We start from the raw sequence: 22,514 nt of genomic DNA, 5'->3' as shown, positions 1-22,514 counted from the left end.
GTCAGGGGAACACCTGGCAACTTCATCATTTATCTCTCCAAAGGCCAAAGCCAAACGCTTCCAACAGCCCTGCCAGAAACGGGAGGCTGAGGCCCGGGTGGAAGGCAGGCGTCTAACGTTCCTGCCTTCTTGGCCCTTTTCCACCTGCTAATCCTCATTATCTTTTGCTGCTGGGAGGGCAGCCCGAGCCTCGCCATTCCTGCAGGAGGCCGAGCCCTCAGGCCTCAGAGGGCTTGGGAGCTTCAGGAGGAGGAATTAGTTTTATAAAATGGCGCCCAAGGAGTTTGGGTTGTATCTCTTTATCCCGAGCCCCTCGGAAGCTCCAGGTGCAGCACTGAGTACTCACATCCGCAGATAAACCTACCACTAAAGGAAGAGCATCAGGTAAGGGGGAGGCTTCCTCCCTGGTGGAGCTCAGGGACAGGTCCTTCAAAGCTAAGCTACTGCACTGGTGGGGGCCGCCAGGTGAGGGCCAGCCCACTACGGTGCAGGCAGGGCCTTGGCATTAACAGCTCAATATTAAACCTCAATATTATGTCCCTGAAAGCAGAGCTGGGGGAAGTGGAAGCCAGTGATGCCTGTTCTAGAAGGAATGAGGGAACAATGGAGTTGGGGACAGAATCCCTGTTGGCCCACCAGGCAGGGGGATTGAACACACGTGCACACCACCTCTGCACATGCCCCCCCTCCCGAATTTCTGGATTAGATCGCATCAATAACTGGTCCTAAGTCTTCTTCTGGCTCTAGGCTCTGTGCCCTGTGTCTCATGGGAGACCCCGGGACCCTCTGCACTGCACGCTGGCCTGGCTTCAACCTTTATTCCTTCACTATATCCAGAGGAATTTACAGCTCAACTGTCAAGACTGCAGAGATGAAATTCTATCTGGGTCTCCTCCGTGTCATGTTGTCTCCAGTGTGGGTGCGGTAAGCCAGTAAACTCCACGTTTTAAATTTTATTATGTAGAATAATAGCAGGATGTGTTACTGGGTGTCCCTTTCATGCGTGACACTGAGCTAGGCTGAACTACAGAGTCCTGGCGCCTAAGATATTCCATTTCAGCTCATCCAAGGAAAGGAGAAGATAAACCAGTGACTTAATACATAATCACAATGGAGGGTAAGAACATCCAAAGAGCTCGTGCAACAGGAAGGAAAACAAAGCAAACATTAACCAGGTTTTCAAGCTAGTATCCCTCCTCTAATCCCCCGGGGTTGGGTTTTGTGTTCAGTCGTGTCCACGTTCATCTTTTTAACTGTAATTCCATCTCCTTTATGAGTAGTTCCCTTCTGTTTGTTGCCCATGTTGAGTGATCTTTCAGGCAGGCAATGGATTCCTTTGCTATGCCTTCATCATCATTCATCTCTGATGCTTTCCTTTGACTTTCTAGTATTTCTTCCTGCTGTTTGCTTCCAGCCACAAGAGGTTCTGGGTCCAGCCACTCTTTTCTGTACTTCTGCTTCCCATTTAACCTGATCCACAGGTTAAACCTGATTGCACAGCACCGTTAGAGGTAGCCAGGTACTCCACCTTGGTGGGTCACCTTCTCGCCAGGAAGAAAGGACCCCTCAGGACTTATTTTTATCATGTTATCAGTATGATGGCACATTCGTCAGGGAAAGTCATATGCTGTAACTCCATAAAAAGCTAACTGGGACCTCTCTTCTTATTTAGATCATTAATCAGATGGCTGGGGAGGTGTGAAGGATGGGAGATTTCTGATGGTCCAGTTATCAGACCCGTGAATGGAAAAATTTTTTATACCCTATAATAAAGAGAAATTTGTGCCACCACCCCCCCTAATTTTTTGTTACACAGATATATTTGGCATATAATATTATGTAAATTAGGACACACAACCTGTTAACTTGATACATTTATACATTGTAATATGCTTGCCATTGTAGTGGTAATTAGCACCTCTGTCAGGTCAGAGAATTATCCATTCTTATCCTTTCTTATTAGTGTTTGGAATAATTAAGTTCTAACCTCTTAGCTAGTTTGATGATTACAATACAGTTTTGGGGTCTACATTCCTTATACTGTGCATTAGATCTCCAGGCCTTATTGACAACTTGCTGCCAGTTTGTACCCTTAACCCTCTGTCCCCTCCAACCCCCTTATTAAAGGAGAGGTCTCCATTTAGGAGGAGTGGTGGAAAGAGCTACAATATGCATTTTGGAATATCCAGTGTCAATCGACATCAGTGTAGAAGAGTGCCATCTGGGGTCAGTGGACGGGGGCAGGCCCTCATTAAAGCAGGAGCAATTGGGATCAGCCAGCGCTGGGCCCCTCAGCCACCAGAGACGGTGGGCACCTGAGGGACAGAGCGGAACAGAGGGCCGTCACATCACCGCCTGAGACACCAACAAAGCAGTCACTCCTTGGGGAGCGTGGCTAGCTAATGGCTTACGGAGTGAACCTCTGGCCTCAGGGCTAAGCAAATCTTTTTATTTATTTATTTATTTTTAAGGATTTTATTTATTTATTTGACAGAGAGAGAGATAGCGACAGCAGGAACACAAGCAGGAGGAGTGGGAGAGGGAGAAGCAGGCTTCCCACTGAGCGGGGAGCCCGATGCGGGGATTGATCCCAGGACCCTGGGATCATGACCTGAGCCGAAGGCAGACGCTTAACGACTGAGCCACCCAGGCGCCCCAGGGCTAAGCAAATCATCACATCAATGTTTACTGCTTATTTTTTAAAACCAAAAACTGGCAACTGCTAATTTTCAACTGGTAACAGCTCTATTAATAAAAACACTGGGCTCGTTTTCATTTCCAGGTCTCTGCGATCTCCAGCAGGCAGCTTCCCGCTCTGAGAAGGGAGGTCCTGGAGACCGTGGCTTTCATCGTTTCTTCACGCACTGACGGTGTGGAGCAGGACAGTATTCCATCCAGACAGACGCAGGCCAGTCTAACTGGAAACGCTCATTTATTCGCTCTCAGTGAGGCAGGGTTACTCGCTAATGAAGCAGGTGAGCCAGAGCTGGGAATAAGCTTGCTCCTGGGGACCAGAGTGTGAGAGCCTGCTGAGATGGGCAGAGAACGTCCAGGGAAGGGTCCCATCCATTCGGGGTTGATGCTGCTCTGCTCTCGGACAAACGCTGCTTTCAACCCCCCGCCGCCGGCACCCGATACTGCCTGCACCAGGGGAGACAACCTAGGTGCCTCCGTGGGCCGCAGCTCTTCAGGGCCACATTCACCCACCCCAGCCAGACCATAACCATCCCGAGGGCAGCAGGGATGGCAAACGGCACCTCGGATGAGGTTCTGGTCTGGGGCCGCCGAGCGCTGTTCCACACGGAACCGCGAATGGGGATGCTTCCGGAAAGGAGAGCAAGGAAGGCCTGGAGAGGGAGAAGGGGGTGGTTTCCAGGCTCTCGACACCTGCACTTTCCAGAAGGAGGAGGTGAGAAGAAATAAGGAGAAGAAACACAATATAAGGAGGGCACTCACTCGGGAGAGGTTTCTAGATGCTCTCAAGTAGTGAGCGGAATGAGTCTCAAGAGAGGAGCTGAACAACTGTCCTCCCTACAATTCTGCTCCTTCAAGGATGCCTCCTGGCTTCAAAATGAAAAAAAAAAAAAAAAAAAAATTTTTTTTCTGGAATCTGTGTTCAAGTGTCAACTTATTCTCTGACAACCCAAATCCAAGGAGACTCTTCTTGGTGACTAACCACAAGAAACTTTTAACCTAGGCGGCTGTAACGAGGCTTAAAAGGTAACTAGTTCTCAGGGCGCCTGGATGGCTCGGCAGGTTAAGCCTCGGACTCTTGGTTTTGGCTCAGGTCAGGGTCTCAGGGTCTTAAAATCAAGACTCGCCTCCAGCCTCCAGCTCTGTGCTCACCACAGACTCTGCTTGTCCCTCTCCCTCCCTTTCTGCCCCTCCCCCCACTCATGCTCTCTCTCTAAAATAGATAAATAAAATCTTAAAAAAAAAATACAAAGGTAGTTAGTTCTCCTGTACACAAGAGATACTATTTTCTACGCTTCAGACTGGTGACTGAAAGGAGAGAGATCAAGGATTCTCAAAAATGACTGCATGTCCAATTCAGCTGGAACATTTTCACCATTCAGCTTCTAAGCCCATTTGGAAATTGTTTCCTTAGGTCTGGGCTGGGACCTTTTAAATAAGTAGCTGGGAAGTCTCATGCACAACCATGGCAGAGAGTCCCTGAGAGAGACCTTGCTTTTCTGCCCAGCATCCCTGGGCTCTGTTATAGGCTGAACTGCATCCTCCCCAAACCTATGTTAAAGTCCTAACCTCGTGCCTCAAATTTGACTGTATTTGGAGACCGGGTCTTTAAAATAGTAATTAAGGTTAAATGAGATCATTGGGGCAGACCCTAATCCGACAATACTGGTGTCCTTACAGGAAGAGGAGATTAGGGCACAGAATGCACAGAGAAAAGATGATGTGAAGGCCCAGTGGAGGCCACCCTACAAGCCAAGGAGGGAGGCCTCAGAGAAAAACCAAACCCGCCGACACACTGATCTCAGACTTGTAGCTTCCAGAATTGTGAGGAAATAATTTCTGTTGTTTAAGCCACCCAGTTTTGGACATTGTAATGGCAGCTCTAGCAAACCAATATAGCTCTTTGGACTTCGGCGCCCCAAATAGGCACTAGACCTGATAAAAAGGAAGATGCTTTTTGGGTAGATTCATCAGTCTGAGGGCATTACACGTACAATGACTGGTGACAGACGGTGACTACACTTATTGTGCTGAGCGCTGTGTAATACAGAGTCGTCAAATCACTCCGTTGTACACCTGAAGCTAACAGAACATTGTAGGTCCAACTCTACTTCAATTAAAAATAAAAAAACTCCCATACAATATATTAAAGAAACGAGAAGGGGCTTTTTTTAAATGAGTGAGCATTCTTTTTTAAAAATTCAATTAATTAACATACAATGTATTATTAGTTTCAGAGGTAGAGGTCAGTGATTCATCAGTTGCATACAACATCCAGTGCTCATTCCATCACGTGCCCTCCTTCATGCCCGTCACCCAGTTACCCCATCCCCCCACCCCCCTCCCCTCCAGCAACCCTCACTTTGTTTCCTATGATTAAAAGTCTCTTGTGGTTTGTCTCCTTCTCTGGGTTTTGTCTTATTTTTTCCTTTCTTCCCCTATGATCCTCTGTTTTTGTTTCTTAAATTCCACATGAGTGAAATTATATAATTGTCTTTCTCTGATTGATTTATTTCACTTCGCATAATATCCTCTAGTTCCATCCACGTCATTGCAAATGGAAAGATTTCATTTTTTTGATGGCTGAGTATATTCCACTGTATATACACTACCTCTTCTTTATCCATTCATCTGTTGATGGACATCTGGGCTCTTTCCATAGTTTGGCTCTTGTGGACATTGCTGCTATAAACATCGGGGTGCAGGTGCCCCTTTGGATCACTACTTTGTATCTCTGGAGCAAATCCCTAGTAGGGCAATTGCTGGGTCGTAGGGCAGCTCTATTTTCAACTTTTTGAGGAACCTCCATACTGTTTTCCAGAGTGGCTGCACCAGCTTGCATTCCCACCAACAGTGTAGGAGGGTTCCCCTTTCTCTGCATCCTCGCCAACATCTGTCATTTCCTGACTTGTTAATTTTAGTAAAAGGGATTTTTAATTATTCAAGTATGAAAACACTTTTTTTTTTGTCCAAACATGAAATAAAAAAAACTGTTTTGAGTAGAAATGAAGTAAACTGATGCTGACAAGCATACATCTCACACTGTTTCAAAGGACTCAAGCTCAGAAATACTATTCTCAGAAGAGCAGTACCCAGAATCAGTGACACGGTCATTGCTTATCTGATGTGTGTAGAGGCCAGTCTGTCAGTCATCCTGTTCTTTCACACCTTGCTTCTCCCCAGCACGCAGCACATCCACACCAGTCTGGACAGGGAGAAGAAGACTCAAAGCCAATTTCCACCCGCAGATCTCATAAACAAGCAGCCCGGAGAATGTTAAGGGCTGAACACAATGAGGTTTCTGGCTCTGCCAGACATTTAACTTATTTAACCTTTTCCTGCCCTTCTCTGACGAGAATGGTGTGGAGCACGTGTCTTTGGGGTTAGTGAGAAGTTTGACTCACTGGAAATATCTGGACTTCTCTCTGATGGAAGAGACAATGGATAGGATATGGGAAAATCTGTATTTGGATCTTGGCCCTATTTAGTTTGACAGTGGGTGAGCACTTCTGTCTGGGTCTGTTTTCTCATCTACAGAATGAAAAGATCAATTTGACTGATCACTGAGATCTCTTTCAGCTCTAAAAATTCTCATACTTCTCAAGATGTATTCATTCACTTTCTCTGTTTCCTAGAAAATTACATATACTATGAGGATTACCCCCCTCCCCCCTCCATGGCCCAACACCAGAACTGCATTTTAAATGCACCTGGCTGGCTCAGTCAGTGGAGCATGCCACTCTTGATCTTGGGATTGTGAGTTCGAGCCCCACAATGGGTATAGAGATTTCATAAAAATAAATTCTTAAAAAAAAAAATAAACGCATAAGAACTTATCCGTAAATTTTCTATTTCAGTATTTTGTATCATGGGTTTAAAAAGTCCTATTTCAGTCTTGTAGCTACTCTAATTTGTTGGGGTAACCCACGACTTCCGTGCCGTATACACTCATGGTAGTCACATGTTGGTCTGTGGGGACAAAATCCTGAAGTGTCATCACGCAGTAATTGTGATGTCACGTGGAGAATCTTCTCCCCACCTCCAGTGTAACTGCATGAACTCCGGAAATGAAGATATTTCAGGTAGAAGCGAAGGGTAACAGGTTGAACATTGGAACAACCTTGTAAGCTCTCTCAGCTGTTTGGTGTCATGTGATTTTCTGTGAAACTTTGAAGGTAAGACTCTTTGCTGAAAATTAGTATTAATTGCTGCTACCTGGTTTTACTTATAAGTCAGACTCTTTAAGACAAAAAAATTAGGGAATAAATGAGTTCAGGTTTTTTAGGTTTTAGGTTTTTTTTCGAAGCAGACTTCTACCCCTTCCTTTTCATTTCTAACTTGGTAGTTTTTTTCTTTTCTTTTAAATGTTTGAGGCTAATCACAGTATCTTTAAGCCAGGCATCATCGCTAGTATTATTTGACATTTCAGTACAAATTCTAAGAAGCTGAGGGAGCAGCATACAACCCAATGCCTTGATCACAGTATTTCTAAGTCAAAATGATGAAAAACAAAACAAAACAGCTGCCAAACTTGAGCACCATGCAGGAATCTAGGTTTTTTTTTTTTTTAAGAAGAGACACTTGGATGATTCTTAGTTTTAATGCCAAGTAAAATCTCCTGCTAGTTTTCTTTAACTCCTGCTTGCAAACACGCAGCCACGTTTACCTACCTCCACCACACCATGATGAATGGACGTGTACTGTTTCTTCTTCAGCATCACCAAGGTGATGACGATCACTGTTGCTATGACAACTCCACCAACCATGAGTCCAATGATGGCACCTTTGTTTGAACCTACATCTTCTGCAAAGAACACCTTGAAAACAAGACAAGAAAAAGGACTGCAATTGCAGGAGATCACTGGAAAAGGTATGTAAAGAGTTTCAGTGTCTACCTTACGCTGTAAGTTTGAGTTGGTGACCACTCCATTATTTCCATTATTTGGTGCATACTTGGAAAAAAAAAAAAATCACACATTCTAGCTACTACTTTCAACCCCCTGCCCCCATGGCCTTAGGAAGGCAAAACAGTAGCCAAGAGGAACCTGGAACCCTCCGACAGGTGGGACATCTGGTGAGAGGTGGGGTGGGGATCTACTAAAGGATGGAAAGAAAGGCATGGGTCATGATTTTGAAAAGAGGTCGGCTGGGAGACCTGATGCATGACCAGTCTGCCTTAGGTGCTTTTTCAAACCCACAGATGTCCTAATTTCCTTAGAGGGACATTAATACATAGAAATAAGGCATCTGAGACAAAGGAGTTCATCCGAAGAAAAAAAGACACTTGTTACCGACTTTTAGCTGCGATCATTCATTAGGACAGTACTGAACCTCAGAGAAGTGTAATGCTTAAAAGAGAGTTTTTCAAAGGGAAGGTAGCAGGTGATGAGATAAGAATTTTAATCGTCACACAGAACTGCTTGCTTTCTGTTTTCTCCAGAAACCCCACTCAACCTGTTGTTTTATTCTTGCTGTTCGTTTGTATTGGACATCAGTGAATTTTGGAAAACACCATCAGAGATATTTATTCAGTCTGATAACTTTGCTGCACAGCATTCAGCATTCCTTCATGTTGTTTATGAAAGCAACTCACTATTTCTCCACTTTATCTACCTAACTGGAATTAAAAAAGCATGTGGCACCTTTTATAATCCTGTTATGTAAGGAGGTGATCTTCTGCCAGATCACCTGGTCCAACTATTACTAAGTATATACCACATTTATTATAGAAATTAATGAAAACAGCTCCCTAAGGAATTCTCTCGGTCTGATCTCAACACAGGAAGATGACCAATTTTCCACAGTGACAACAAACATCCCAGTGATCTGAAAAGGCAATATAAAATACAGCAGGTAGAGCTGATTTCTAAGTGTCTTACTCAGGGTATATCTGCAGCAAAACAAGAAACCGTTCATAATTATTTCTCTTTCTCAATAAATATGCTAGCTCAACATATTTATAAAAAGCAAATCACTAATTAGTTAATGATAAAAATGTGAGGTAATCAGGAATAAATGCAAGTCTGGACATCTTCCTATGCCTTTAAGAAAATACTGTAATTTTGTCGTATTCATTGCACTAATTATAGTACATTATCTTATCAACGAGCTCAGTAGAGGGAGCTCTTCTCCTAATTGTTGCTGCTACCATTAGTCACTGTCGCATCACAGGAGTTAGCGTAATTGTGGAGAGGGGCTTGTAGGACACAGACTCCAGAAAAATGCAAATCCGCACACTAATCTTCAGCTCCGTGCCCCACCAGCCCCCGACTCTTCAGCGGCTCCCCCAGAATTTTTTAACCTCTTCGGCATCAGCCACATCAAGATTGCCCCTGAATTCATAATAATTGAGATGGGATTAACCTGCCAGTGAAAATCATGCTTCAAAAAAACTGAAATGTTCTTGTACAAAAGAGATTATGGGAGTTGAAATGCAAATCTGAATCACAAGCCAGTTTTGGATTTGCTCCAATTATTGAGAGTGAAAAGAGGCATATGCAATACTTCACTGGCGTTTCTTCTGGAATTTACTACTTGGATTTATAAATTATATTTATGAATACTGGAAAGATATTCTCTCCCTTGAAAAAGAGCACCCATGTGCACACGCCACGCTACCCGCCCCCCCCCCCCCCGCCGCCGATGTGCACCGTAAATGCCTGAGAGCGAGTACTTATTATTGCTAGGAGAATTTTATCACCATTTTTTTGGTTGACTCCTAAATGTGCAATAAAATTGTCTTCTTTATTAATTTAACCCCCTTACTACGCATAGTGATAAGATGAAAGAAACCCTAACATAATGCAGGATATGATTTATCTGAAGCTTCTGGTAAAAGATTTTATGTAACTACGGGAGCTGCCTGTAAAGAGGATGGGTGCTCTTTGATTTGCTCTAAGTCTAACATTTGGGGGAAATAACAGTGGGTGGGAAGAGATTTTGTCCAAAAAGGAAGCTGCCGTCTTTCTTGCCCAAATCTTTCAGTGAGCAACACTGCTGGGAACATCATGGAGTCCTGCTCACCTCCCGCCTCCACCCACCTTGGTAGAAACCCAAAGATCCTACCCCTGCAGAACTTAAAACGTGGGCGCTGGGGAAGGGACGGGAAGGAAGGGCAGAGGGACAGACAGAGAGGCACAGGGAGATAGTTGACATATGCCAACTTCAAATCCACCTCTTATAAACCCGTCTTCCTAGAAAATAGAGGGGAAATGAATTAGAGCGGATATTGTGATATACATTAATTCCACTCTAAGCCCTGAGTGGGCTTAGCAGCCTTCTAGATGCAAAGAACTAATGTATAAAGACCCTCTTTTTCTTCTCTTTATGGGTCCATGATAACCCTCTAGGCAACTGCTTTATTCTTTTTATCTTTTCCTTCACTGGCTTTCTGGCACAGCATGAATAAGCGTGAACAGGTCATCTGGCAAGACAAACTGAGCGGCAGGAAGAGGTAAATTCTACGTACCAATTTTTGATGATGAACCTCATATCCTGAGTCATGTCGGAACTCGGCATCCATCTTCACCTCAGAGATCTCTTCCGTCTTGATGTTTGTCAAGCCTGAACCTGCAATAATCCATAAGCATCACACCATAATTAAATGACGCACGACACTCAATTCATTTTCTCTGTAAACACAAACGCTGTAACACAAAGGCTACCAAAACCTTCTTTCTAGGTCTGGAGTGAGAGGAAACAGATTAATGACTTTCTTCAAGAAAACTGACACCCTGTATTCACACCCTTAACCACGAACTATTTCAAACAAAAAGAAATTAAAGATTAAAGAAATCTGAAGTTAAAGCTTCTACTGCCTTTAAACACACATTATAATTTTTTTTTTTTTTTTTTAAATGGGGAAAACCAGAAGTTAAATGCTAGTTGGGAGGTTGGCAAGGATGCGTTCCCAGAATATACTAGTTTGTTTTAGGGGCTTATTGTTTAGCTGATTCTATGTCTTTTCCCATGTGTTCTCATTCTTTCAGAAAAAATAATAAAAGTCTTTAAAAATGAGCATTAATTACCTGGTGGAATCAAACTGCTACTTTAGGGCTTTGTTCCAATTACAAATAAATTATGTTCATGTATCTATGCAGTGAAGCACTGTAAAAATCATATTATTTATTTAGTTGGGTGATTTAGTTATAGATACAGAATAATTGCCTCGTCTGCTGAATAAAGATTTGCAGCACGTAATTTTAGAAAATGTTTCAGTGGGACTAACAGAATTTATAACTTACTAACTCTTCCTTCTCTATAAATTACTACATGAGTCTTACACTAATCGTAATAAATTTCGTTTTTCAAGTAACAATTTAAAGCTACAAAACAAAATGCAAAGCCATTTTTAAAACAAAAAAATGAAAGCACAAAATAGAAGTATCAGTTTCCATGTTGTAGCATTTATATATCCAAAGTTATAATTTTAGGATGAAAAAGGCTTTTAAAATCATGTCCTCTGCAGTATTCTCACCCAAGGGGCAAACCCTCAGCTCCTGAGTGAATGGAGAAAAATCTATCCATTTGCCTCCATTTCGGATAGCTCTGCCTACAAGAATGACAGGCTTCCTTACATCAAACCCAGATCAGTTCCCCTAAGGCATCTATGCTTGGAGCCTGTTCAACGCAGAGCAAGCCCGAAACCTCCCTTCCACCTTATAGCCTTGAGGAGGCCAGACACTCGAGGAGAGGGACCGTGTTCCTGACGGCTCTTGCTCAGGCTACACGTTGCCAGGTCCTTCAGCTCCCACGGGACCTCATTTCTTGCCTTTTGTCTAGTCACTCTTAGGTGCCGTGAAACTTGTCACACACCTTGCTGAAACTGAAAAGCACAATGTCCACAACATAACCGTGTGCCAACCTCACACAAAATGAAAAGGAGGATAATTTGACAAGACCACGGGCACCCATGCGGGTTGTGACAGATTCCCGACTCCTTGTCCAAACGTTCACAAAGCTTCCATTAAGAACTCATTTGAAAACAGCCGACATCAACGTCAGTCTACAGCTGGCCTGTAGACGGTCACCCTGTCTTCTCTGCTGTCTGTCTGGCAGAACTAGTCTCTTCTCCCTATCTTCCCAGCTCTCCTGCCTTCCAGGGGTCCACAGAGATCATGGAGAGCGGTTCTACCATTTCACCCTCCAGGTCTCCTAGCCTACAACCTGTCTGGGTCACAAGGACTTGGACGTGGTAGAGAGGTGTCGTAGATTTAGAATATAGCCACAAATCTGTTAATTACTCCTCCTTCCCAGAGGTGGGTCTGAATTCCCTTCTCTCAAGTGTGGACTGGATGGAGTGCCTTGCTTTTCATGAACAGACAATAGAGAAAGCGATCATGAGTTCTGAGTCTAGGTCAAAAAAGACACTGCAGCTTCCTTCTTGTTCTCTTTCTCGGATCACTTGGTCTGGGAAAGCCACCCACATGTCACGAGGACACTCAAGCAGCCCTACAAAAAGGTTCCCGCGATGAGGTATGGCGGTGTCCTGCCAACAGCCACGTGAGTGAACAGACCCACCAGAGTCAAGCTTCCACTTCGGATGGTTGCGGCTCTAGAGGGTGTCTGGATTGCAACCTCCTGGGAGGCCCGGAGCCAGGAGCACCCAGCTAATCCATGCCTGAAATCCTGATCATTACAGTAATTATAAGTAACTAAATGCTTGTTGTTTTAAGCTGCTAAGTTACGGAATTATTTGTTGCATAAGCAATAGAAAACTAGAACAAGGAGCTAGTGTTTTCTTTTTTCATCTTGATCTACCTTGGGCTTTAATTTCCTTCTTTCAGAAGATCACTCTCTCTAATATAGGCATAAAGTGGGACAGTTTCCCTTTCTCTCTCATCCTTTACCGTCCCTCACTGACCGTCCCTCAACCCCTGACCCTATCCCAAAGCTGTGGGGCTCTCTATTCTTTTTTTATTTTCTTGCTTTGAAATTATTTGCATTTTCTCATAATTTTTAACTCATTTTGACCTCTAATCTTCCTGACATTGTGTTTATCAGACTGTGATACTAATGCTCTGTTAATTTCTCATTGGCTATGTATTTTTTATCTTCCTACAGGCCCTTTTAAATCTGACACGGGGTTATAACCACAGTGATTTCTTTACAGATCACCCTTTTGCTGTCATCAGGATCTAGCAATGCAACAGTTAAAATTATATTTCTGAGACCTAAAGAAAAGTCTCTTCAATAGTCTTTTCTTTTAGATTTGTGGGACCAACAATTCGAAAAAACAGGAGCTCTCTGCTCAAAACTGTAAAAGCCCACATTATTTCTGAAAGGAGAGTGAAAATACTTTTGGTACTCAAACCAAAATTCAAATTCGCATAACAAGTCAGAACAACAGATAGTTAATTATAGCTCAATAGTCTGTGAGACTCTCAGGAGAAAGAGGTCCTTCTAGTTCATTTTTGTATAGCATGTGCAATCACTTAGAGAAAAGATTTTCTATACATTAAGCAAATCTCACTAAAAGGGAAGAAAAATTAGTAAGCTTGCACATAGGGAAACATCATCAGCAATAAGCTCACATAGCATGTGATGAAATGTAAAACGTGATGTGTAGATTTAAATACATCACAGGGACCTTTTGCTTATACGCTCATCAGGTGTGTTTTCTCTTTCTAAGCCCTGGTGTGACTCCGGGTCTGTCATGGTAAGTGAGCAGAATCTGTTGTTCATTTGAGGGGGGAAGGAGGCATGTCCCTCATGACACCTTTCACATGGCTTGGAGGTCAAGGACTTGGTCTCTCCTTTATGAGGCCTGGAGAAGGGTGGTAATAAATTATAGTGGAAACGGTAGCTTTCCTCTCCCTGTGAAGAGCTTGCTAATATATTTTCCTTCTTTATTTTGGTCAAATGGTGTTACTTGACCTTCAGAGCCCATTTTCCCCTGGAAGAAGACAGGGGAGTAGCCGTAATGGCCACTATGCCCAGAAATCACCACTGATAACATGCTTTCCCTACCTGACACTACATTCTAAAAGTGACGTGTCCTGGCTTTTCAGATATGAAAGACAAACAGAAGTCACCTTCCTCGGTCATGATTACAGGCAGACCCTTTCTTTGTTTGTGTTACAGTGACAACAGCAATTACTCAACTGCCATCAACGAATGACACGCTATGACAATCCCGGGAAGGCTAAGTTTGGAAAGTCTAAAGATATAATTCATCACACTGAACTCAAGCATGCAGTCTCCTCAAGTGCGATGTTGGAAGAACCCAACCTAATGCTATGAACATAGCAGGGAATTGGTCCAAGTGCTCGGGAGACAGACTGTAAGCACAGAAAGAGCGAGCGAGGTCTCACTACCTACCCAGCAAATAGAGCTATTCGTAAACTAGACTCTTCCTCACTTTGGATCTGATCCTTCTTTCTTACCATATGGCCCTTCTTTTATTGGGGAAGCCCTCACCTCACACAGTATAAGAAAGAAGGCTGAGCCTAGGCCATACTCTCATCTTTGAATCCTTCTCCTCTTCTTTGCCAATGGATGAGACTCAAATCTTTTGAAAGCTTTCCCGAAGCTGACCTCCAGTGCGTGCCGAGGTTAACACACCCTCGGCGAGTGCCCCGTCCACTTACATCACGGATGCCCTGGTTTATACCTTATGTGGGTCTGTATTCCCCTGACTTTCTAATTCCATCTCCTCTTTTAAATAGGCCAAGTGTGTTCCTCTTATTATACTTCAAGCTCCTGAGAACAGGGACCTTATCATTTCACTTCTTTCGACGCACCACAGCATTTAATGCACTGATCTTTGGGAAATACCAAAATGAAGTATTCCTGTTATGGAAACATCATTATTGTTATAATAAAGGCTTCAGATGGCTTCTTCCCCCGACAAAACACCTCTAACTGCTTTCTAGCTCTTCCCTTAAAACAGATTGTTTTGGGGAAATGCATGGACGTTGTTTTCATGTTACATTTTTTAAAAGAGGGGGGAACCAACTTTGGTGGTATCAACCTCCCCTCCCCCAGATTTCAATTAGAACACATTGGCCTAGAGGGCCCAATGGAGGCACTTTTACAAAATTGGTTGAAAGAGTGTTTCTAATTCACTTTTTATTCTTGTAGATGAAAAGCATCTCTTCCTTAAATACAAAATAGACAGTGCCATAAAAAAAGGCCCAAGGCAAATGACCATCCACCAGCTCACTGGTCTCAGCTGGTTAGAATGGAACTGACCCTCAGCCTTGAGCTCCACCACGAGCTGAGCAGGATGTGGATGTCAATGGGCCGGCTCCTTAAAATTCACTTGTGTGACAATGGCAATAAGGAAGACATTAGGAGAGCCCAAACTGTGTCTGACTTACTATCACTTAAGTTCCTCTGAAAAGCCCTAAAGGCAGAGATTTATAAAATCAGCGAGAACGGCCATCAAAACGGGTCACTCCACTCTCCCTGCCGCCCTGTGGACAGCCACACAGAGGCATGATGATGCCACAGGGCAGATTCGGAGTTCTCATCTATGGCTATGGCTGGGGACAGAAGTGACTGAGCTGGCACTGGCAGTGAGAGGGGCCGGGTCTCTTCTTGGCCTGCCACCAACTTAACCCGAACCAGGGACCTCCATGTGTTAATATCTTCCATCAAGGTGAATTCCCTGGCCCTTGACTATCGCACGGGGTCAATACGGGGATAAGGAAGAAGATAAACATGGGAAGGTATCCATTGTTTGTGGAGTTAAATCTCTCTAGAATATACAGCCATGTCAACTCAGTAACTACTGTCTTTGATTCATGGAAAACAATGGGTACTGTTCATTGGGCAGAGTTGTGCGTGAAGTCAAAAACCAGGCTCGCGTGCCCTTCTGTTGTGCGTGGCACTGATTTTTAAAACAGCTTGAGATACAGGCTGAATACAGAGCAAAGGGTCAAAGTGTATTTCTTCTTAATGCTGGAGGAACTGTAAAAAAAAAAAAAAAAATTTTTTTTTTGGTCTATTTTTCAGTGTTAATGGGAATTTTAAATGGTAACAAAAAGAAAAGACTTGTATATAAAACTATGCACATACATCCTTTCTGTCATTTTAGTTACTCATGGAGCGTTAAGTCCATACAACCCACGAAAAAGAAAATGTAAATATTTCTAGGCTCTAGAAGTAGTCCCGTTCTAGTATTTTTAGAAAGTCACATCTACATGAGAAACTGATTGAAGTTTGAGCCCAGTTCAGTCAGAAGAGGACCCTCTTCTCGGTGTCTGCACACCAAACAAGAAGGGAAGGATGAGCTATTCAAAGTGGAAACCACATTGTCACCAGACAGAGTGTGTATCTGTGTGGTTTTCCATTTTTGAGGACAGAGAGGTCTATATACTCTTCTCCACTTAAAAAAAAAATCCCATAAGTTGGAAGGGCTCTTTTATTGTTTGAAAAGGAAAGCTCGGAAAGAAAAACAGATTACTTCAACAGGAAATTGGAAAATAAAGTGTAAGGAAAAGCAAAGGGAATTTTTGAGAAGTCTGGTTTCCAAGGTCATTTCAAATCCTCTCCCTTAGTATCTGCAGTTGAGAGAGGCTAATAGCAAAGAGCGGGGACGGCGGGTGCTCGAGCTCAAGCGCAAGATGCTGAGGTAGAAGGGAACCGGGTTATACCTGGTCGGGTGGTCAGTCCTCGGTCGGCAGCAGGGCGGGCGTCAACAGGCTCAACTGGGCACAGGAAGCAAGATACACGGAAAGCAAACAAGACAAATCAAGATGGTGAGTTGTGGCTCCTGAACATAGAGCAGGGAAAAGCATGTGAAATACGTAAGTTATAAAAAAGGAACAGGTGGAAAAGAACCACAGTGAGTTAATCCCGAGTATCAGGGAATGGGAGGGGGACCACTTTGAAAGGCTTATCATAACTGATGGGCCAATCCTACTCCTTAGGTTTTCTAATAAAAGCACTCACCAGGATATGCAGCAACATCAAAGAAGAGGGGATGGGGAATGTGGAATTACCTCTCATCGAGTTTAGGGATGGTTTCTTGGCTTTTGATTAGAAATAAAATACAATATACCCAGCCTGGTGGAAAATCTTGAAGATACCTCCTTTTACAACTGTCCGATCTTATTTTACAGTTAATTAACTACAAAAGGACTCCCATTAAATCCCCAGGGGAAATGCAAATATGAATTTATCAGCAGAGGAAAGTCTCACCACATAATCTGCCATTTAGTGCACCAAATTTGCTCCCATTTTGAGGGTAAAAGAAGTAAACTAGGGAGTCAGTCTCTCTTTAATTTTAAAGGCTGATTATTAACAGACGACATACAGTTGTCATGTGTGAAATGTGAGTACTTCCTTTCGTATTTCTCAACTTCCACAATCGTCCCTTTGTGAGAATTCTGGGCCGGCCCCAAAGGAAGCCTTGCAGGTGGTACCACGGTGCCCGCCATTGCTTACCGTTAGCTGGCATTTCCTAAGTGCTTCTGAATCTCAGAAAATATTAACTTGAATTTAGACTGGTCTTTGAAGAAACAGGCAAGGGAGAGAAACAAAGCTTTAAGGATTAATAAACGGACAAGGGGCAAATGAAGCCGAGGGAGGGGAAAAGCCCTTTGGGTAAGGTCTGGGAAATACAAGGTAAGAAGGTAAGGAAAGGTGAGCAAAGATGTCCAGGGGAAGATAAGGTGTGCTCGATGGGCTGGCTTCTGGATGAGCAGTTTCAGGAAGACCATCCAGCTTACTGATGCACACAGCGTGGCATTCCCAGGGGGGATTACAAACCCAATCGATCCTGAATGTCACATGCTGGCAGAACAGTGAGGGAGAAGAGAACGGCAGGAAGTCAAGCCTTCAAATTATGAAAAAAAAAATCAGGTTTCTGAGAATACGAAGACATTTGGATGAATCCAAAGAGCAACGTGGTTTGGGCCTTTGTTATGCAGGGTGGTGGCATGACATTCGCACCCAAGCAACTTTGGGCGAATGGCCACTTCTGAGGCTGTTTCTTCATACATAAAATAGCCTCTTCTCATTGTAGTGAGAAACAAATCAATTTCAAAACCTGTTTCAGAAATGCTCCAATACTATGAAACTGCATTTATTAAATCTTCCCTAACAACTCTTGCTGAGAGGAGGATTGATTTCTACTACTTTACTGCTACGATAGGTTTAAGACATCCTGCTGCAACTCACACATACATTTGAATGACACAGATTCTCTGTGTTTCGCCTTTTTCCCATCTGCAACAGTATTTAGTGAGGGTAGTAACTCCTCGTAAAATAGAGTTAACGGAGGGATGATTGTATTTTTTGAGAATTTCCTCACGAGAGCGCCAGTGGTGCTTCAGTTGAAGAGAACAGCATGCCCGAGCACACTCATGGGGCAAAAAAGGAACTCGAAGTGGGGATCCTATTCCTCAATGGCTAAATCATCAGAAACTGTATTTGACTCATGAGGGAATCAGCAGTTAATCTGTGGTTTAAATACAGGCTGAAGAGCTGCTAGTTGGTCCCAGGGTCCACTTTAAAGCCACCACTGATTTACTCTGTGATCTTGGGCAAGCCAAATTCTTTCCAATCCTTGGTTTTGTCATAAGTAAACATGGTTTTTCCAGGGCTCAAATGTGCACACGTATGCACAAGAACCTTACAAATGATAAAGCACTATTCCACAATTCCTTAAAGAAATACAGAAAAAGCATCAAATGTATAGACAAAAAAAAAAAAAAGTCTGAAAGATATTACCACAAAAAGTTATCATTAGTTATTTCTGGGTGAGGAGATTATTTCTAGAAACTTCTCTGCCTTTTCTTCCCCATGTGCATGTATTGTTTGAAAACAGTAATAAAACCTGGTCTGTTTTTTAGGAAGGTGTTAATAGTTTTATTGACTTAAACCCTAAGCCTGCTTTAACAGTTTGAGGCTGATTCAGTATGAATTAATATTCAGAAAGTAACGCCTGTGTTGAGTGAGCGGACATCTATCAATTTTTTTAAAAGACAATTATGACATCGTTGCCAGAAATGCGCACATACATCTACAAGACAAAGTGCTGCATTATTTCCCAGTCCGACACAAATACTTTCTAATTTTCCAAAATGAACTATTGCTTGTTTTACTAGAAGGTGACATCAATATAGTGTTCATAACATTTTACAGTAGCTGTTTAGTAAATTAAAAATAAGAAAGAGGTCATCTTAAAGGATGATAAACTTAGGCAGAAATGTGTTATTCCCATGCCTTCAATAGTTTTGAAACAAACCTTCCCCTAAGAGAGGAGAGAAACAGAATGATTCACATTCTGGGGCTTGAGTTTGTTCTCATGCTGCTTATTGTAACAGACCAGTTCTAAGCTGAATGCTGCCGAGCACCGCCTGCCACCAGGCCAAAGGGAATGGAAGAATCAGCAAGAAAACAGGCCTGAATATAACATTATTTATTTTCAATTCCAGCACTTATTTTTGTATTTAATTTTTTAAAAGATTTTTAAAATTTATTTATTTTAGAGAGAGAGGGTGTATGTGAGTGGGGGAGGGGGCAGAGGGAATGAGAGAGAGAATCTCAAGCAGACTCCCCACTGAGTGGGGAGCCTGACTCGGGGCTTGATCTCACGACCCTGACATCACAACCTGAGCTGTACTGAAGAGTTAGACGCTTAGCCGACTGAGCCACCCAGGTGCCTCTCAATTTTAGCATTTAAAGAGATTTGGTCATTGCTTCTTTATTAGGCTAATTAGAAATATACCAGCGGGCAACGGCACTTTGCAATTATAAATATACAGTCTTATAAGACCTGTTGTGGTCTTTGAGAATATTATAGTATTTCACGTATGTATTCTATACAAGGAAGCTGACTGTTGTCCACTCCATGGCTCGCCTGCTCAGGCAATCGGGATCAAGCAGAACAAACACAGATGCCTTTAGCCAGAAAACTTCACGATCCATGGGAACAACAGTTTGATAAATAACAGCTTCACTTTTGGTTATCCGGTTGAGTTTCGTGGATATGAAAAAAACCACAAAAAAAATCCCTCAAGGCAAACCGTAGCTGGTCAAAGAGCCTAAAATATCAGAAAACTGTGATATGCTTAGTTTTTCAATATAAATTAAAATAAGGCCTGGGTGTCTGACCCTCTCTCTGGACTCGACTGACTGGTCTTAAGAAAAAGCAATAAATTGTTGGTAAGCGTCTGAAGCTATGATGATAAGGACTGCATGAACAATGAAAGGAAATCCTTTGAGAATTTTAGGTATTTTCAGTGGCTCCGTGTGTGAGCATGTGTCTGAGACATTCACAAGGAACAAGGCCCTGGGGAGAGGGAAGAAGGGGAGGCAATGGGGAGGGCAGAAAGGGGGAGATTTTAGGACTGAGTCATTATATGGCTTGTTATAATCATTAATTTTTAAGGATATATTGTTTGGACTATAGGGTGACTCTCCCTGAGTCTCTGGTAATAAGATCCTGATTCTATAGAAAGAACAAATGAACGAACGAAGGAACAAAAGGAACGAAGGAAGGAAGGAGGGAGGGAGAAAGGGAGGGAGGGAGGAAGGAAAATAAAGGAAAGAAAAGAAAGAAAAAGCCACACTAAATATTTACTGTGTTGTAGATACTTTGCCTGCCATCTCACTTAATGCTCATACCTCATCTCTGAATTAAGAATTATTGTCACCTTTGTTTTATAGACCAGGAAATAGCCACAGAGACTCTCTAACTTGCTCACCACACCCAGCAGAGCTGGAATTTAAACTCTGATGATCCACACCATTCAGGACTGTGGGGTAGCTACTATTCTGTGGGATGGTGGGGATGTGAAGGGGTTCTTGGTTATTACCACGAATACAGGGCAAGGGAGGACATTACTGGCTTCCAGGGGATGGGGACCAAGGATGCTAGATGCCGTGCACAGGGCAATCCCACACGAATAAAAATAGCTCTACATCCTCTACGATTTCCTAACTTCCTGCTGGACATTTGTTTATCTATGATTATGTGAGTTTACAGCGTAACTCAGTTGAATATATAAACACAAAGCATTTTTTGCATAGTTCTTACTGTAACCTGGATACACTAAGAGCTCATCACCGGGTACAATGAGGGAAGATTGTTTTCGTTAGAGCCTTCCCAAGAGTTCTTCACTATGTCAGGAAATCATCCACTGTTGCTCACAGAACCTGAATCGTGGAATCAGCCCTTGTGTCAGTCTACATTTGTATCTGTCACATCCATACAGGACAAACTCCTGACCACGTCACTCTTTCCACTAGCAGTCAAGCCTGAATACTTACGTGTTGAAACACTTATTATAAATTACATCCATTATATTGATTTTTCCCTTGAAACACTGTCAGTTCGTTTTATTTTAGGATTCACTGTTAAGGGCGCCTGGGTGGCTCAGTTGGTTAGGCGACTGCCTTCGGCTCAGGTCATGATCCTGGAGTCTCCGGATCAAGTCCCGCATCGGGCTCCCTGCTCGGCGGGGAGTCTGCTTCTCCCTCTGACCCTCCCCCCATCTCATGTGCTCTCTCTCTCTCTCTCAAATAAATAAATAAAATCTTTAAAAAAAAAAAAAAGATTTTGCTTTATCAATGACAGGTCTTTATTTAACAAGAGTATCAGCTCTTCTGATGAGGCTTGGGCAATGTGAGCAGCTGGGTCCTGGTCAAGGGTCCAGAGGCACTCAATCAAGGACTTTGCCCAAACGGGCATCTTGGCAGCACCCAAGGGCCCAGGGGGGGTGTCCATATGCACAAGCACAGACAGTCTCCTAGGACCCATGGCGGACAGGCCACTCTCAGAGTCTCCTCCTGAGTGGGGGTGTTTAAAGTCCATTGCTGTTCTGGGGTCTCTAAAATCTCTTGTGCTTAGCCTTCCAAAAACTGATCACTTTGGAGAAACCCAGTAGTGAACCCAAACTTCTTTCTTTCTTGGGTTATCGGGCAAGTGTTGGGGGGAGAATCACTGCTTGCCTCCTATCTTGGACCAAGACTTCCTTCTTATTTGATTTGGGAGGACAGTCAAGGGGTAGAAGACCAGGAAAACGGGGGACGTGTTGCCAGTGGCATCACAGTTTGCATTTTAGGAAGCAGGTTTGGTAAAACAGTTCCTCCCTCTATTTCTCCTTAAAAAGAACAACCAATATCCTTGCATTTCTTTTCCCTAAACAGAGTGGGTCAGTTTGGCTACTATTTAAAAATTTTAATATAAGCCAAATGTTTACTAGAATGCATATACTTTTTAATGGAGACCAAATATATTCATATATACATATGAAGTCAAGATAAAATGCCTGGAGCACATAAAGGAAGACTTATTTAACTGTTGGTATTATTTATACTACAAATATGACAAATGCAAAGTTAAATTTACCTCATTAAAGATACCAAGGAAATGCGGTATTCATATTAAGCAGTTAAGCTCTCAGTAAGAGTGAGAAAGTAAAGAGAAAATCTGAAATTCAGGAAATGCAACACCTTCTAGAAGAATATACACAATTTTGCTATTCTTTTTTTTTTTTTTTTAAAGATTTTATTTATTTATTTGACAGAGAGAGACACAGCGAGAGAGGGAACACAAGCAGGGGGAGTGGGAGAGGGAGAAGCAGGCTCCCCGCAGAGCAGGGAGCCCAATGCGGGGCTCGATCCCAGGACCCTGGGATCATGACCTGAGCCGAAGGCAGTCGCTTAACCGACTGAGCCACCCAGGCGCCCACAATTTTGCTATTCTTGGTGCTATGTGGCACCAAGATCATCGCATTTCACTGTATTCATTAAGTTTGAAGAAGCTAACATAAACAGGGCTGAGTGTTTTCGTTGTTGTTGTTCTTCTAAAAACTCTATATAGCCCACATTTGTATAGGATTCACAACATTTAAGGGAAATACCAA

General features: G+C 43.0%; 1 protein-coding gene across 8 annotated transcripts in view; it reads right to left on the bottom strand.

Annotated features, from left to right (window-relative positions):
* The window catches only part of APP (amyloid beta precursor protein), a 258,489-nt gene that overhangs the window by 3,097 nt on the left and 232,878 nt on the right, over positions 1-22,514 (bottom strand). For 4 of the 8 annotated variants that reach the window (XM_064579840.1, XM_045902608.3, XM_045902610.3 and 1 more), the window contains 3 exons: positions 16,293-16,346; positions 10,163-10,263; positions 7,365-7,511 (listed from right to left, as the gene is read on the bottom strand). In XM_064579840.1, coding sequence (XP_064435910.1) covers positions 7,365-7,511; positions 10,163-10,263; positions 16,293-16,346 — 302 coding nt within the window. The remainder of the gene's footprint in view (positions 1-7,364; positions 7,512-10,162; positions 10,264-16,292; positions 16,347-22,514) is intronic. The other 4 variants (XM_064579848.1, XM_045902609.3, XM_045902611.3 and 1 more) reach the window with 1 other exon arrangement.

Source organism: Mirounga angustirostris, unplaced genomic scaffold, assembly GCF_029215605.1.
Source record: "Mirounga angustirostris isolate CCGP_5_RB_7025 unplaced genomic scaffold, mMirAng1.0.hap1 SCAF_1, whole genome shotgun sequence".
Classification (NCBI taxonomy): Eukaryota; Metazoa; Chordata; class Mammalia; order Carnivora; family Phocidae; genus Mirounga; species Mirounga angustirostris.
The sequence above is the reverse complement of the archived record's forward strand: the minus strand, read 5'-3'. Positions and strand labels throughout refer to the sequence as shown.